This window comes from Mus caroli, chromosome 5 (assembly GCF_900094665.2).
Source record: "Mus caroli chromosome 5, CAROLI_EIJ_v1.1, whole genome shotgun sequence".
NCBI classification, from domain to species: domain Eukaryota; kingdom Metazoa; phylum Chordata; class Mammalia; order Rodentia; family Muridae; genus Mus; species Mus caroli.
Genome location: NC_034574.1, coordinates 25,530,350 through 25,546,219, shown reverse-complemented (window position 1 = coordinate 25,546,219; position 15,870 = coordinate 25,530,350). Strand labels below are relative to the sequence as shown.

Below are 15,870 nucleotides of genomic sequence, written 5' to 3'. Positions count from 1 at the left end.
GGGTTTCTCTGTATGGCCCTGGCTGTCCTGGAACTCACTTTGTAGACCAGGCTGGCCTCAAACTCAGAAATCCGCCTGCCTCTGCCTCCCCAGTGCTGGGATTAAAGGCGTGTGCCACCATGCCTGGCCCAAGTAGATTTTATATCACAGGTAATTGTAAATGCTTGTACATTAAGGATTTAAAGCCTCCAAGCCTTATGGTGGTGCACACCTTTAATTCTGGCACTTGAGAGGCAGAGGCAGGCAGATCTCTGAGTTTGAGACCAGCCTAGTTTATAGAAGGAGCTCCAGGACAGAAAAACTCTATGTTGAAAAACCAACCAAGGGGGCTAGAAAGATGGCTCAGAGGTTAAAAGTTCTTAAGTTGCTCTTCCAAAGGTCCTGAGTTCAATTCCCAGCAACCACATGGTGACTCACAGCCATCAATAATGAGATCTGGTGCCCTCTTCTGGCACATTATACACAATAAATAATATAAATAAATAAATTTTAAAAAAAGAAAAGAAAAACCAACCAAATAAAAAGGACTTCAACAAATTATTTTTCCATTTACTGTGTGCCCACAAACTACAAAAATCATAACATAAAGTATATAACTTAGCATATGGCCTGTTTGCAAGCCTGTAATCCCAGCTACTCAGGAAGCTGAGGCAGGAGGATCACAAGTTCATGTTTAGTGTGGGCAATTAGTGATATCATGTGTCAAAATACTGAAAAGAGCCAGATGTGATGGCTCACCCCTGTAATCCCAGTACTTGGGAAGCTGTAACAGGAATGATATGAGTTTGAGGCCAAAACCTGTGCTACCTAGTACCAGGATAGGCAGGGCTATATAGCAAGATTCTGTCTCAAAGAAAACAAAGGGAAAAGCAAATCCAAAAAAGGTAGCTTGCATAAAGTCCTAGGTTCATTTCCTAGTACCCAGAACAACAATAAGAAGAAGAAAGAAAAAAAAAAAATTAAAGGCTGGAAAGATGGCTTAGCAGTTAAGAGCCAGTAGAAGCCATCTTTTGCTCCTGCAGAAGACCTGAGTCTACTTCCCAGTACCCACACTGCATCTCACAACCGCCTATCATTCCAGCTCCAGGAGGATCCAAGGCCTCTGGATTTTTCCAACACCTGTACTCAAGTGCCTGTACCCAGACAGTCAGACAGACAGACAGACAGACACAATTAAAAACAAAAAAAATGAAGAAAAATTTAAATGTATTTTAGTAAAAATAATACAAAGACTTAATAATAAAACTATTTTAAATGAAACCACAAAAACCTATAAAATGGCAAAAACTATGATTTGTCATCCAGGAAAAAAAATCAAAACATCATTTACTTATCGAAAAATACTACATCAAATTTAAATGTTTAGAATCGAGCATTAAATGTCTCCACTTAGGTACTAATATTTATCCCCAGAGCCTGCTAGGCAAGTCTGTAAACTCCAGTCTGGGAACTCAAAAAAAAGAGTTCAAAAGAATATTTAAGGATGTCTTCTCCTCCCTCACCCCAAGATGGCGCCCTTCTGATTCAGGCAGCATCGGGCCTGCATTAGCTTCGATGTATCCTCACAGTAAGCAGCCACTCTGGATAAATTGTGCATACCTCCCGGACACATGGTGCATATCTGCAGAAGAGAAAGAAACCTGATTAAGACTCCAGAAAGAAAAAAAGAACAAACAAGTCAGTAGCCTTTCCAGAATTCCCATAATGCAAAGCGGAAAGGTGCCTTTTGTAAACAGAACCCATTTTTTCCCTTAAAACCCCGCACCAAATAAGCGCACTGTTCAAGTGCCAAGATCCTCGTGTTTGAGCATCATTACTTGACTATACTGTGTCCTCTCCAGAGACTTCACCTGACAGGCATGGTTTGGTAGGTGTTAAAGGGCTGCAGGTACACAGCGTACTCAAGCATCACTAAGATAAATAGATAGATAGGTAGATAGATAGATAGATAGATAGATAGATAGATAGTCATGCCATGTGCCATTGCACCACGCACAGCATTCGTGCAACGGGAGCTGGCAGAAGAACTATGGGACTCTGTGTGGGAAGCACTATTTAAAGTTATTCAAAAGCAAGGAGATCAAATTTCAAAGGTCTCTGAATGTGGGCAGGGCGAAGGTGTTAGTGGCCAGCACTACGTGAGTACTGGGGAACACCATCCCCGCAGGCACAGGGCTCGGGGAAGCTTCAGGGACAAAAATCTGAGCTTCCGACTGGCCAAAGGGACAGACACCGGCGGGCGAGCTCGATTCCCGGCTGACGGCCAGCAACCTTCTTCAGCCAGATCTCAAACTTTCTTCTGTACCTCAGGTAGAGCCAGGGCCCTTTCCATGCCCAGAACCAGGAGCAGGGCAGCCGCCCGAGAGCCGCCTGACTCCCGAGACGCCATTTCCCACTACTTTCCACCGTCTTGACAGCTCGCGAGAACTGAGCGCGGGGCTCCGCCCCCAGCGTGTCACTCGCCCTGTCACTCTGGGGCGTGGCCTGGTCCGCCCGGGTCGCGAGCCGTGGAGCCCCGAGGCGTAATTTGCCCGCAGGTTCGGGCTGCTCGCGGAATTCTGAGCTCCAGTCCTGCGCTTGCTCGCGGTGGACAGACCCACCTTCTCTCCATTCTTCCTGGAGCGCAGGCCTGTCCAGTTAGCGCGTAGTTGCTTTGAGCTACTGCACGACCCTCAGCCCGGTGCGGACGCCCGGGCAGCTCCATCCGCCCTTAGTAAACATGGCGGCGCGGGGACCCGGGAGGGCGGGGGGCGGGGTCCGGCTGTCACCAAGTCAGGAGCTGCGGGCCGAGCGGATCCGTGCCAGGCTGGCCTGCGGGCCGGCTGCTCTCATATGGAGATCTCGAAGGTGGGCCGGGCGGGTGTAAGGTGGGCCGGGCGAGGCGGGGATTGGGCAGGGCCAGAGAGACTGAGTTAGTCGCCTCGAGGCGGGAGGGCGGGACTGGGAGGGGCGGGGCGGGGGAGCCTCTTGGTGTGGGCTTTGGGGAAGGTCTTAAATACTAGCGCAAAGTCGTGGGTTCGCCACGTGCGGAGAGAAGGGGAAAACTGAGCCGAGAGAGGGTAAGGGTGATGGAGGAGTGAAGATCGGAGGGCGAAGGGCAAACGCTGGCAAGAGGACACGAGCCTGGGAACCCTTCACCTTAATGTTGCGTAGGGTTCTGCAGCCCGGGCAAGGACGCGAAGCGAGAAAGACTCTTCCTTAACTCATGTTCTTTGCCTTGCCAAGGGGGAAAAACCATTGCTGGTTTCGGAAAGAACGAAGGAACTTTGGTAGCCCTGGCCGAACCACCGACGCAAGGCAAGCAGAGCGGCAGCAGCTCTGACTGGAGGGGCGCTGGGAGAGACCCATCACACCTAAAGGGACAGCTATTGCTCTGAGTGACGACTCCTCAAAAGGTAACTAAAGACAATTAGATCTCGTCTTAATTAATCTGCCAATGTTTAGTTTCCACAGCCTCCAGGTATCTGCCTGGAAACCCTGAATTTACATTTATCAATACATTTAGCTGGTGGGATATCTTGTTTTAGTGAGAAAGGCCATTCAGATCTTGAGGAATTTTAAGCCCTAGATATTGGTGACAGTTGGCCCTGCAGGTGTTCCCTTATATTTCAAAGGGGGAAGAGGGTGAGGACTTAGCTCTGGCTTTCCTAGTTCAGTCTTGTCCCCAGTACTAAAAGAAATAAACCCACAAACTTCAATACCTTTCATTGCAGATAAGTCCCATGCAATGTGAGACCTTTTTTAAAAGACATGTCCACTGGTGTGAATCAGTGGAGTTTGTAGAAAGCCACTGTCCTTTTTCTAGAATTGGATCATATGAAACTAAGTTGTGTTACTACTGGATTGTCCTTTTCCTGTCTGCTTACCTCTTCCTCTACCCTAGAGGCTGTGTGGTTCCTCAACGCAGATAATTAATCAGGAAACTCTAGAAGCAGAGGAACCAAATCGGTACTCAGACCTACCCTACCACTTGGTGTTTTATTTGAGACCGTATAGCTTTGGTTGGCCTGGAACTTATATAGAGATCCACCTGTCTCTGCCCCCTGTGTGCTAGGATTGGCCTAGAAGGGTTTTTCTTTATTTTTTGTTTTGTTTTTTCTTTTTTCTTTTTTTTTTTTGGTTTTTTTTTTTCGAGACAGGGTTTCTCACTGTAGCCCTGGCTGTCTGGCTGTCCTGGGACTCACTCTGTAGACCAGGCTGGCCTCGAACTCAGAAGTTCTGGGATTAAAGACGTGTGCCACCACGCCCGGCTTGTTTTGTTTTTTCAAGACAGTATCTCTGCAGATCTGGCTGTCCTGGTATTCACTTTGTAGACAAGGCAGGCCTTGAACTCTAGAGATTCCTCTCCTTCTGCCTCCAGAAGGATTAAAGGTGTGAGTCACCCGGCTTGTCTATCCTCCTCATCTTCCCATAGCAGTGACAGCTTGCCAAAGAGAGAAAGAAAACTCAAGTATCAAGTAAAGTATCAAGGCCTGGGGCCCCTTTAGGCAAACCAGAGTGCCTCTCAGAATCCTTGACCTAGAGACGGTAGAACATGTGGCCCAAGTTCAGACTTTTTCTTTGTCCTGTGAGGCTTATAGTTCAGGTTTAGTCTGTGAGAACTGCACCCTGCCAACTAGGCAATATGTGCCCAACTGTTTGAATACAGTCAAGAAGATGCGCTGTTTCCTGGAGGGCAGGGTATATTAATCTGTCACTAGAATAGTTGAAATCTATACTGTTCCATGAATGACTGACTACAGTTAGCACTCTGCTCCTTTCTTAGTCTTGGGACTAGTGAGGTTGGAACACTGGTGAATACCTGTGAAAAATTCTTTTTTATTGTGTGTCTGTGTGTGAGTGCTGGTGTGAGGAGGCCTGTAGTGAGGGAGCCACAGGTCGATGGTTTCAAGCTGACTGTAGGTTTTTGGAACCGAACATGTCTTCCCCAGAGCAGCTACAACTCTTTCTTTGAACCCCTGAGCCATCTCTTCAGCCCTTGTAATAGATATTCTTCCTGTGTGTGGTGGTGTGAACCTAGAGTTTAAGGCTAGCATAGTCTACATTATGAGTTCTGAGCCAGCCAAGAATACATGGTAAGATCCTGCCTCTAAAAAACAAAACAGCAAGACTCAAGACTCTTTGCAGGTTCTGTAGAGAGGCTCTGAGACAGATTTCAGGTGAAATACCCTGTACTCTTACACAGGAGGTTGGAATAAAAGATTTTGCAGCAACCGACACACAAACCAAAGGAAGCTGTAGATGTTTATAGATCTTAGAGGGGTGGATGTTTGGGTTTGGAAAGGTAGGGTCTCAAAATGTAGTGATCCATAATAGATAAGATTAAAGGTGGCACGCGCCTTTAATCCCAGCACTCGGGAGGCAGAGGCAGGCGGATTTCTGAGTTCGAGGTCAGCCTGGTCTACAGAGTGAGTTCCAGGACAGCCAGGGCTACACAGAGAAACCCTGTCTCCAAAAACCAAAAAAAAAAAAAAAAAAAAAGATATAGAGGTAAAGTCTATTTAGGAAGATTGTTTTGTACATCCTACCTTAGGCTGCTATAAGCTAGAAATTTAGTGCCTGGGGCGGCGGGGGGGGGGGGTGGTACTAGATAGGATCTAGGGTGTGGCCGTTATCTCTGAAGGGGAAAATTTGTGAACAAGTGACTGTAAGGCACTTTACTTACTGCTGGCTCACATGGAAGGTATTCAGAGAATATTAACTGTCATCATGTTAGGCTGTCTAAATGCTGCGATTCTCTCCTGTCCCCTTCTTGCCAATCAGTACTTCTAGGGGATGCTTCTTGAGACGGGACCATAGGCTTAGGAGTGTAGATTGGATGAGGAGTGCCCAGGCCTGGGTTTCCATGACCCTTTGAAGGTTCCTTGAGAAGATAGTTCAGTAGGTCAAGAGCTTGTGAAGACCAAGGCATGGAGTTGCCAGTAGATTTCTGTAGGCTTGGGAAGCACTGTCCTGAAAAATGACTAAGGAAGATGCCTAATGGCATCCTATAGCTTACACACACACACACACACACACACACACACACACACACACACACACACACACACGGAAAAGTGATAACTTGAGTGAGCTGGGCCTTTTATGCTTCTATATGAAATGAGAAGGCTATAAGTGATTTAAGAATTGTGGCATATTCTTAGAGTTGTGGTTTTTCTGTGTGTGTAGAGTTAGAAAAGTAGCTTTCAGTCTTCTCTAGGCAACTAACTCCTTTCTAACTCTGTCTAGCACACAGGGTGCTAAGAGCGATTTAGGCTGAAAGCCTAATCCAGCTAGGAATGCTGTCAAGTGTGTTGTCCATTCTGGAACTTGTAGAGTTGAGTTGGGGGACATAGGGTGATACGGGCCACTTGGGGCCCAGCGCTTGGTTCCGTGATGAGCCCAGAACAGACAGCATCCGTGCTTTCCTCTGACTCCCTCTTGATCTCTCTGCAGCTACTCACAGAATCAGTCGGTGCCTCTACCTCTGTCCTGCCCAGGCAGCTCTGCCAAGGAACAGGGATTGCTTCTCCAGGTATGTGTGTCTGATTCCAGCAGGATGGGACAGCTCACTCTCTGCTGCTGGTCACATTGCCACTTTCTCTGACTGTCACTTTTCCAGAGGCCATGGAATCCTAACTTTGAATCTTTTGGCTGCTTCACAGCTCCATCACCTTGTCTGTTGCTATTTTTAAAAGTTGTTTATTTGTGTCTATGGGTGTTTTTTCTGCATGTACATCTGTGCATTGCATGTGTGCCTGATGCCACAGAGGCTATAAGAGGGCATCAGATCCCCTAGAATTGGAGTTCCCGATGATTGTGAGCTGCCATGTGGTTGCTGGGACCAGAACCTGGTCCTCTACAAGAGCAAGTCCTCTGAAGCACTGAACTTCTCTCCAGCCCCTGTCTGTCTCACTTTTGAATCCTACCACACTGACCAGATCAGTTTTTGACTGTTGTGTCTAGCAGGAGCTGAGGTAGTGGTAGGGTTTCTCTGGTGATATTGGGGATATTACCAAAGGGATACAGCGGGGCAGTGGTGGCACATGCCTTTAATCCCAAAAGATAGAGGAGGGCACAGAATGATTGGCCTGCTGATGTTCCGAATGTGGCTTGAGACTGTTAGGGAGGTGAGCTCACTGGTCAGTGCCGACAGGATAACAACACCTCAGGGAGGTGGGACAAAGGCCAAGGAGGATGAGGAAACCTGCCTCCATTAATCTCCATGTCTTCCCTGCTGGGCTACGGCGCCAGGCTGGGCTCTGCTGGCTCAGTACATTGTAGTGGCTGGCTCTGTGCCTGCAGATGGAAGCAGGGGGTTATATGAAGAAAATTAGGCTAGAGTTCATTTTTATTTTACTGCTTGGGTGGAGACCCCATAAAGGTCTAAAATTTCATGACTGCACACCCAAAGGTCCTGGCCAAGTTGCTGTCTGCTATCTGCCTCAGCCCTGCTGCTCCCTCCCTGACATCTAACAAACTATCCTCACACCATCTAGGCCTTCACCACTGTGATGGCTGGATGGTCTGAGTCTGTCCAAAGCCTGTGGGTGGGCAGCCATGAGGGCAGGGTATCCTTGACTGAGAGATAAACTCTTACAGCTGCCCCTGGACCATGTCACTGGGTAGAAGAGAAACGCTGTGAGACTGAGCGAGGAACCAGCTCGTGACAGCTCAGAGCCCAGGAGTACCAAGTCACTGCAAAGCTTCGGCACCGTGAGGATGAGCGTGGCAGGCACTACAGCTCCCTTTCAAACAACCTCAGGCTCCAGCGGGGCTATTTCCACCTTTTCTGTTGTGGACTATGTGGTATTTGGCCTGTTGCTGGTCCTCTCCCTTGTCATTGGGCTCTATCATGCTTGTCGTGGCTGGGGCCACCATACCGTTGGTGAACTGCTGATGGCAGACCGCAAAATGGGTTGTCTTCCTGTGGCACTGTCCTTGCTGGCCACCTTCCAGTCAGCCGTGGCCATCCTGGGAGCACCAGCTGAGATCTACCGATTTGGAACCCAGTATTGGTTCCTGGGGTGCTCCTACTTCCTGGGGCTCCTGATCCCTGCTCACATCTTCATCCCTGTCTTCTACCGTCTGCATCTGACCAGTGCCTATGAGGTGAGCAGAACAGGATGACTTCCCAGCACAGGGATGGAGAAAGGGATAAGGTTCACACGGGAGGGCTGTGACCCTGGACCTTTAGTTATTCACCTAAAGAGTAACTGAGTCTCTCAGTATTTCCCAAGAGGAGTTATGCTGGGGGAGGAGCAGGGGAGCACCATGCCTAGAGGGTCCAGAGTATATGTTTTGTATATCCATTCCCTATGTTAGTAGGCCTCTTGAGGAAAGAGGTTATGTATTGTGAGGGCTAGAATCCAGAAATACCATGCCTTAAAAGATAGATAAATTCTTTGTACTTCTTTCTAGTACCTAGAGCTCCGCTTCAATAAAGCAGTTCGGATCTGTGGGACTGTGACCTTCATCTTTCAGATGGTAAGTAGAATGTTGTGGAAACTGAGCCTAGGGCAGAGGGGGAGCTGAACTCGGGCCTTCAGAAGCAGGTGGAGGTCTCCCTGCTCTCAAACTGACAGGGTTAAAATTTTCTATGAGTGACAATGTGGGGGTTGGGGATTTAGCTCAGTGGTAGATTGCTTGCCTAGCAAATGCAAAGCCCTGGGTTCAGTCCTCAGCTCTGAAGAGGAGAAGAAAAAATAAAAAGACAATATGAGCAAGTCCCTGATGGCATCCTATCCACTGTAGGTATGACTGTGTAAGGCTGTGTTTTGGGAAAGGTGAGGGAAATGAGCCAAGGCGAAGGAAGCCTTGAGGATGCTGTCTTTCCACCTGCATCTCTTCTCTCCCTGACATCCTTTCCCCATCCTACAGGTGATCTACATGGGAGTTGCTCTCTATGCACCATCCTTGGCCCTCAATGCAGGTAAGGATTCCTTGTCCCCGACTTCCACCCTTGGCAGACTGGGAAGATGCCTTTTGGAAGGGCAGACAGGGTAGAGAGCAGCAATCTGACCTTGAGAAAGTTGACCCATTGACTGGGCTCTTGGCTCAGTCTCTAGCAGAGGGAGAGGTAGACTTGGGTCACCTCCATCAAAAGCTGATCAGACATTGCCATGCCACACCTGAGCTGGTTCTCAGTATTTCAGTGGCGCTCTGAGAATGCCTTTCCTTCCGCTGAAGAATGATTTATTTCATCTTTAATGAATATTTGCTTCTTTTATAGGTGAGTGTTTATTTCTTTTTGAGACAAGGTCTCTAGCCCTAGCGGTCCTGGCACCCTGCTATATAGACCAGGCTAGACTCCCAGAGAGCCACATGTCTCTGACCCGCTGAATGCTGGGATTAGAGATGTGTAGCACCATAGCTGCCTGTCTCCAGGAGCTTCCCTTACCAGGGCTTCTCTGGAAGAGCTTGCAGAGATAGGAGTGTGACTTTCTGTTTACAGTGACTGGATTTGATTTATGGCTGTCAGTGCTGGCCCTAGGAATTGTCTGCAACATCTACACTGCACTGGTAATTTCAGTAATTCCTGGGGTGATGGCAGGAAGATGGGAGAAGGAAGAGAAGGGATAGGCTAGACAGATAGGAGATGGGATGGAATTCCAGGGAGGGCAGGGTAGGGTAGGGGTGGGGTGAGGGTGGAGCGTGCACCGTGAAAGTAGACGAGATTCTCGATCCACTATTTCAGGGATGGTTCAGGAGCTTTCGGGGTAGTGTAATGTCCACCCTTCTGGTTGAGTTGACATTTGTGACAGATGTGCTTTTTCACTGCAGGGTGGGCTGAAGGCTGTCATCTGGACAGATGTGTTCCAAACACTGGTCATGTTCCTCGGGCAGCTGGTAGTGATCATTGTAGGAGCAGCCAGAGTGGGTGGCTTGGGCCATGTATGGAATGTGACTTCCCAGCATGGCCTCATCTCTGGGATTAAGTAAGTATGTGCTTCCCCTTTCTGGTGTCTGTGGTACCGAGGGTCTGTAGAGCCTGGGCTCGGGCCTTTTTTAGTAAGTAGAGAGAAACCTGGTAATACCAAATAGGGAGAAAGGTGACGGGTGGGTACCTGGTTGGTGTTTATAGAAAGCCTGGGCATTGCCTGGATGCATACCTGAGATGGGGGAGGGTTGGGAAAATGGAATCTTCTCTCCAACTTCCTGAGCCATCTCTAGTCTCCTGGCTCCTTGCCTTGTGTCATTCTCTGTTCTGTCATTCACTGACCTCTCTTACTAGAAAGATAGGCATCTTGGCTGAGACAGTGACCAGGTAGTATTTGTTGCAGCCTGGATCCTGACCCCTTTGTGCGTCATACTTTCTGGACTTTGGCCTTTGGAGGTGTCTTCATGATGCTCTCCTTGTATGGAGTGAATCAGGCTCAGGTGCAGCGCTACCTCAGTTCCCGCTCGGAGAGAGCTGCTGTGCTGTGAGTGCAGGGGTGGAAGGACTGGAGCAAGGGATGGGAAGGGGCTCCCTAAAGGCAGTGGGGTGGGGATGGGGTTCAGGGTTCTCACCCCCTTACTGGGGACTTTCTGGAGGCTCAGGAGGGCATATAAAAGTATTAATGTTATCTCTGTCTTTTGGCACTGGTCTTTTGCAGCTCCTGCTATGCAGTGTTCCCTTGCCAGCAAGTAGCCCTCTGCATGAGCTGCCTCATTGGTCTGGTCATGTTTGCCTATTATAACATGTATGGCATGAGCCCCCAGCTGGAGCAAGCAGCCCCTGACCAGGTGAGAAGGCCTCTCTTGCTCCTTCCTGTGCTCTTGAGAAGCCAGTCTGGGTCACTAGGCAGAGTATCTGTGTGGCTGAATGGGAAATATAGATGAAGAATTCTTTGCTATCCTGAGGCCTCTGCTGTCTAGCATGTCAGATGAGATCTAGTCCGTGCTCACCTCATTTTGTGGGTGTGGACCACATGATACCAACCCCCACTGTGTACCTCGTGCTCTTTTGGAAACTTGCATGTCTGTTCTCATCTCAGCTTCCCAACAGCCTCACTTTCCAGGAGACAGGCTTGGCGAGGTAGGCAGCGTGCTGAGGCCTCTCTGCTCAACAGAAGTAGTGCTGGATGGGCTGTGTAGTTTGCTCTTCAGAGTCCACTTTCTCCCTGCTTGAGGCAGATGCCTTCGTGTCTGGCTCCCCTTCCTAATGCACCAGGCTTTGGATTGGCAAGGGCATGTCTAGGGGCTTCTCCACACAGAAAGCAGGGGTAGCATCTCTGAGTATGCTCTGCTCTACTTGGCAGTTAGTCCTCTATTTTGTGATGGACCTCCTGAAAGACATGCCAGGGCTGCCTGGGCTCTTCGTTGCCTGTCTCTTCAGTGGATCTCTCAGGTACTCCTTTTCTACAGCTGCTCTAGACTAGACGTGGTCTGCTGCCCCGCTGAGACAGTATGCCCGTCTGTGATCTGCTGCCCTGCTGGGACAGTATGCCCGTCTGTGGTCTGCTGCCCTGCTGGGACAGTATGCCCGTCTGTGGTCTGCTGCCCTGCTGGGACATATGCCCGTCTGTCTTGTATGGCAAGGCAGTTTATCCTCTCCCAAGACTTGCTTTCGTTTGACAATATCAGTCATCTACTTGATCAAATCTATACTTTCATCAGAAAAGGCTTGCCTTCAAACCTCTGGGGTAGCCTGGTAGGGGGAGGGTAGTTTCTTACCTTTATGCCACTGAGCCCTCTGTAGAGTCCTGCCTGTTTTGGTTCTCAAACTTAGCACAACTCATCTCTTTCCTCCCTTTCAGCACCATATCCTCTGCATTCAATTCACTGGCAACTGTCACGATGGAAGATCTGATCCAGCCCTGGTTCCCACAGTTGACTGAAACTCGGGCCATCATGCTTTCTCGAAGCCTTGGTAGGATTACTGCTAAGTCTTGTTCATCCTGAGATCTGTATACACTGTCATCAGTCCTGTGTAGATCATGTTTGTCCTGGACTCAGCACATGCCTCATGTAGCACACAGCCTTCACCCCATGGTGTATTGCTTGCAGGGGCAAGCAGCACACAGGGTCTGGATCTCTGAGACAGGACCCTGGGCTTGAGGCTGGGTTTGATAGACATGTCTCAGGAGTAGTGGTTTGGTTGGAGGGTAGGTAGTCCTCTCCTTGTCTACTCACATCAGTTTATTTCCTCCCCTCTGTTTCTCCCCAGCCTTTGCCTATGGGCTAGTTTGCCTGGGAATGGCCTATATTTCCTCTCATCTGGGATCAGTGCTCCAGGTAATGACTGGAGAAGAGAAAGAAATTCTTGGCAGGGAGTGGGGGGATTTGTATGAGACAAGAAATGAAGACAGCTGTTTTGAGAGGGGTGGAAATTTGCCTTTTGAAAATAATTATTGCATTTAAGCTGGGCATGGTGATGCACACTTTTTGTTTTGTTGTTTTTCGAGATAGGGTTTCTCTGTATAGCCCTGGCTGTCCTGAAACTCACTCTGTAGACCAGGCTGGCCTTGAACTTAGAGATCCATTTGTCTCTGCCTCCCAAGGGCTGGGATTAAAGGCATGTGCCAACACCGCCCGGCCGGTGGTGCACACTTTTAAACCCAGCCCTTGGAAGGCAGAGACAAATGGATCTCTAAGCTCAAGGCCAGCCTGGTCTACAGAGCAAGTTCCAAAATGGCCAGGGCAACAACAACAACAACAAAAAACTGTCTTAAGAAACTAAAGAAAGCACTTGCATCTATTCATTTCTTGTATGTGGATACTTGCATACCAGTACCCGAGTGGAGGAAAGAACAGCTTTGAGAGCTGGGTCTCTCCTTGTACAATGTGGGTCCTGGACATTGAACTCAGGGTCAGCCTTAACAGCAACTACCTTTATCCTTTGAGCTAGCTCACCAGCACCATAAATTCTTAGCTAGATGATATTTAACACTCTCAAGTGACCAAAAGCCCCAGTGTCATTTCTAGGATGCTGTTAGCACAGAGAGACCTAGAGCTCAGTGTTAGAGCCCAAAGTGCATCTTCACAGCCATTCCTGCCCTAGAAGAAAGTCATAGCTGGAGACTGGACTGGAATCTGGAGTCTCTGAGCCTGTGTGTTCTGTTCTTTTTCCATCAACTCCAGGCAGCACTCAGTATCTTCGGCATGGTTGGAGGGCCACTGCTGGGACTCTTCTGCCTTGGAATGTTCTTTCCATGTGCCAACCCTCTTGTGAGTGAGTTATCTGGCTCCCTAGATATGCCTGTGATAGAACTGGGCTGCTGGGACTTTCTGGGGACTGGTGTGAAGGTTTGTGGCTGGCCTGTATGTAGCAGGAGAGTTGACTGTGTCTCTGGGCAGGGTGCCATTGTAGGCCTGTTGACGGGACTCCTCATGGCCTTCTGGATCGGCATTGGAAGCATAGTAAGCAGGATGAGTTCTGCTGTGGCCTCCCCTCCCCTTAATGGATCCAGCTCCTTCCTGCCTGGCAATCTAACTGTCGCCACTGTGACCACCGTGATGCCTTCCACCCTGTCCAAGTGAGGCGGGACTCACTCTCTTCTCCTTGGGTAGTGGCTCAGTTTTGAGGGATTTAATGGGGACCTGACTAAGGGGTGGGCTTCTACAGGCTGTAAGCAGGGTTAGGTTGGGTTCTGAGGCTTTGTGGCTCAAAGTGTCTGAAGAAAACCTGCAAAAGCCCTGCTCACTGCCCTTAACCTCTTGTCCCAGGCCCACAGGACTGCAGCACTTCTATTCCCTGTCCTATTTATGGTACAGCGCGCACAACTCCACCACAGTCATTGTAGTGGGCCTGATTGTCAGTCTGCTAACTGGTGAGGGTATGGGATTGCCACACAGAAAAATGAGGGGCTGAGGGCACTTTGCAGTCTAGGGGAGGTGGGACCCTGCTTGTGGGGACCCTGGGTGTCAGTAGCCCCCAGTCTTCCCTGCTGACATCAGAGTGGGCTAGAGGACTGGGACCTTGGGACAGGGAAGGGTCCTGACGGATTCTGACTAACAAGCACCTTTGCCTTCAGGGGGAATGCGGGGCCGGTCCCTGAACCCCGGCACCATTTACCCTGTGCTGCCAAAGCTCCTAGCACTCCTGCCCCTATCCTGCCAGAAGCGGCTTTGCTGGAGAAGCCACAGCCAGGTGAGACCTGCTGTCTGTCCTGTAGCCGTTGCACTGTTGGTTGTGTCTACTGTGATGACCCTGGCTCCCTGGGAAGGTCTGAAGTGGACTGTCCCACCTTTGCTCCACCTGCCCTTGCCCACCCTCACCTCTGCTCTCTGTGTTCCCCAGGATATCCCTGTGATCTCCAACCTGTTTCCAGAGAAGATGAGGAATGGAGTGCTGCAGGACAGCACAGACAAAGAGAGGATGGCTGAAGATGGCCTTGTCCACCAGCCGTGCAGCCCTACCTACGTTGTCCAGGAGACCTCCCTGTGACCTGGGATGTGAACTCTGCCCTCACTGCAGAGCAGCAGCCGGAGGCTATTTTGTAGTGCAGAGATGACTCACTCCGTGTGTTCTGCAGCACTGAGGTGGATGACCTGGCCTACAGCAAAGGACCTTGAGCTTTAAAGTCTCACCTCCATGGAAGCGGGTGCATGCAAGGGCGAGACAGTTTTTCCTTATCCCTTGCCAAGCTTCTCTTAGGATCAGGGTTTGCAGGGTATAGAATCACATCACACGTGGGAAAATAAATGAATACACTAAGAAAAGGGTGGCATTTGATTAAGTGACCAGGGTTCTTTGGGGTGAATAGGAACAGCATTTCTTACAACTGCCCCAGGATCTGATTTGGCAAGACTGACCAGCTCCAGCATTAAGTCCTTGGCCCTCTGGTGATTCCTTCACTATCATGTCAACCTGGGTTATCATTGTGAGCCCCTGTGGTCTTTTGGGTCCTCTGTAATACTCAAGTCCTCTCTCATTCTTACCTACCTCGATTCTTGAGAGGGAGGCTTTGGTATCCTTGGGTCTCAGCATGGACAGTTATGTATATCTACTTGTATAGAGGGGGGCAGTTTTCCACATCGATCCTTGCCCTCTTCAGGCAGTACTTCAGGGCCCTCACCAGGACCCCATTATGTAGTGTGCTATCCTCTAAACTCCTAAGTCACCCTGGTGTCATTCTGTCATCTGTGCAACTATTATTTCCTTTGGGAGTTTCCTATTCATGCATTTTGTTCCTAGGGAATAAAAATAGCTGTTAGACCTGGTGTCTGGCCTCTGTTCCTTCAAGTAACCACCCTAGAGAAGATAAAATCTCTGTGTGTAGGTGTCTTTCTTTACTGAGGCAGAGTATCCGTGGCCTCCAGTCTCTGCAGGTGGCTGGAGGGGGTGGGGACAGAGTTAGGGCCAGTGCTTCTTGAAGTGTCTCACCCCATCACCCGCCAACCTCAGTTGTCAATACAAGAACTGCGTTGAGATTGTACTGTTGAAGCTAGAGAAAGAATATTAACTTAAGCAATAACACTGGCTTGCCTGGTCAACAGCAATACTACCTGTACCTCCCATACTCAGTCTCTTCCCCTTCTTGGCCCCATCCTGCTATTCAGAGCAGCTGTGCACACATTCTCAGGGTCTCAATATAGACATGGGGCCAGGCAGATCTGAAGGTTCAGCCACAGCCCAAATGCTCTCCCATGTCCCCTGCAGCTCAGAACACATGACATGATCCTCTTGCCTCATCATCCAAGTGACTGGACGAGAGATGTGTAACTTTGTGAGTGTCCCTTCACCCACTTGCTCCTGCTGTCTTGGCCAGCCCTGTGGAAGGAACAAGGCTTATGCCCAGACAGACTACAGTCGCTTCCTTCAGAGGCTGGAGAGGTTGCTCTGGGTAAGAATGCTTATGGTCAGCTGGGTGTGGTGGCGCACGCCTTTAATCCCAGCACTTGGGAGGCAGAGGCAGGCGGATTTCTGAGTTCGTGGTCAGCCTGGTCTACAGAGTGAGTTCCAGG

At 49.4% G+C, this 15,870-nt stretch overlaps 2 protein-coding genes across 4 annotated transcripts in view; one reads left to right on the top strand and one right to left on the bottom strand.

Annotated features, from left to right (window-relative positions):
* Positions 1-2,427, bottom strand: part of Atraid (all-trans retinoic acid induced differentiation factor) — a 6,018-nt gene extending 3,591 nt beyond the window's left edge. The window contains exons 1-2 of the mRNA XM_021162730.2: positions 2,306-2,427; positions 1,503-1,621 (exon numbers count right to left, since the gene is read on the bottom strand). Of these exons, the coding sequence (XP_021018389.1) occupies positions 1,503-1,621; positions 2,306-2,389 (203 nt within the window). The 5' untranslated portion in view covers positions 2,390-2,427. The remainder of the gene's footprint in view (positions 1-1,502; positions 1,622-2,305) is intronic.
* Positions 2,133-15,126, top strand: Slc5a6 (solute carrier family 5 member 6). 3 transcript variants are annotated; one of them, XM_029477351.1, is made up of 18 exons: positions 2,133-2,310; positions 3,226-3,395; positions 6,436-6,514; positions 7,582-8,091; positions 8,401-8,466; positions 8,860-8,911; positions 9,434-9,501; positions 9,763-9,917; positions 10,263-10,403; positions 10,578-10,707; positions 11,223-11,311; positions 11,721-11,833; positions 12,131-12,198; positions 13,045-13,131; positions 13,261-13,439; positions 13,630-13,733; positions 13,938-14,053; positions 14,204-15,126. In XM_029477351.1, the coding sequence occupies exons 4-18, from the start codon at positions 7,702-7,704 to the stop codon at positions 14,348-14,350; spliced, it is 1,905 nt and encodes a 634-aa protein (XP_029333211.1). In that variant the 5' UTR covers positions 2,133-2,310; positions 3,226-3,395; positions 6,436-6,514; positions 7,582-7,701; the 3' UTR covers positions 14,351-15,126. The 3 variants fall into 3 exon arrangements, with proteins under 3 accessions (XP_029333211.1, XP_021018387.1, XP_021018388.1); XM_021162728.1 differs by lacking the exon at positions 2,133-2,310 and adding an exon at positions 2,470-2,847; XM_021162729.2 differs by lacking the exon at positions 2,133-2,310 and adding an exon at positions 2,947-3,059.
* Positions 15,127-15,870: the final 744 nt, after the last annotated feature.

Excerpts from the sequence above, each read along its gene's own strand:
- Slc5a6 (XM_029477351.1), top strand. The coding sequence starts at position 7,702 with ATGAGCGTGGCAGGCACTACAGCTCCCTTTCAAACAACCTCAGGCTCC. Across the intron at positions 9,918-10,262 it reads GGCCTCATCTCTGGGATTAA|CCTGGATCCTGACCCCTTTG; the intron begins GTAAGTATGTGC and ends TATTTGTTGCAG. Across the intron at positions 14,054-14,203 it reads GCTGGAGAAGCCACAGCCAG|GATATCCCTGTGATCTCCAA; the intron begins GTGAGACCTGCT and ends TGTGTTCCCCAG.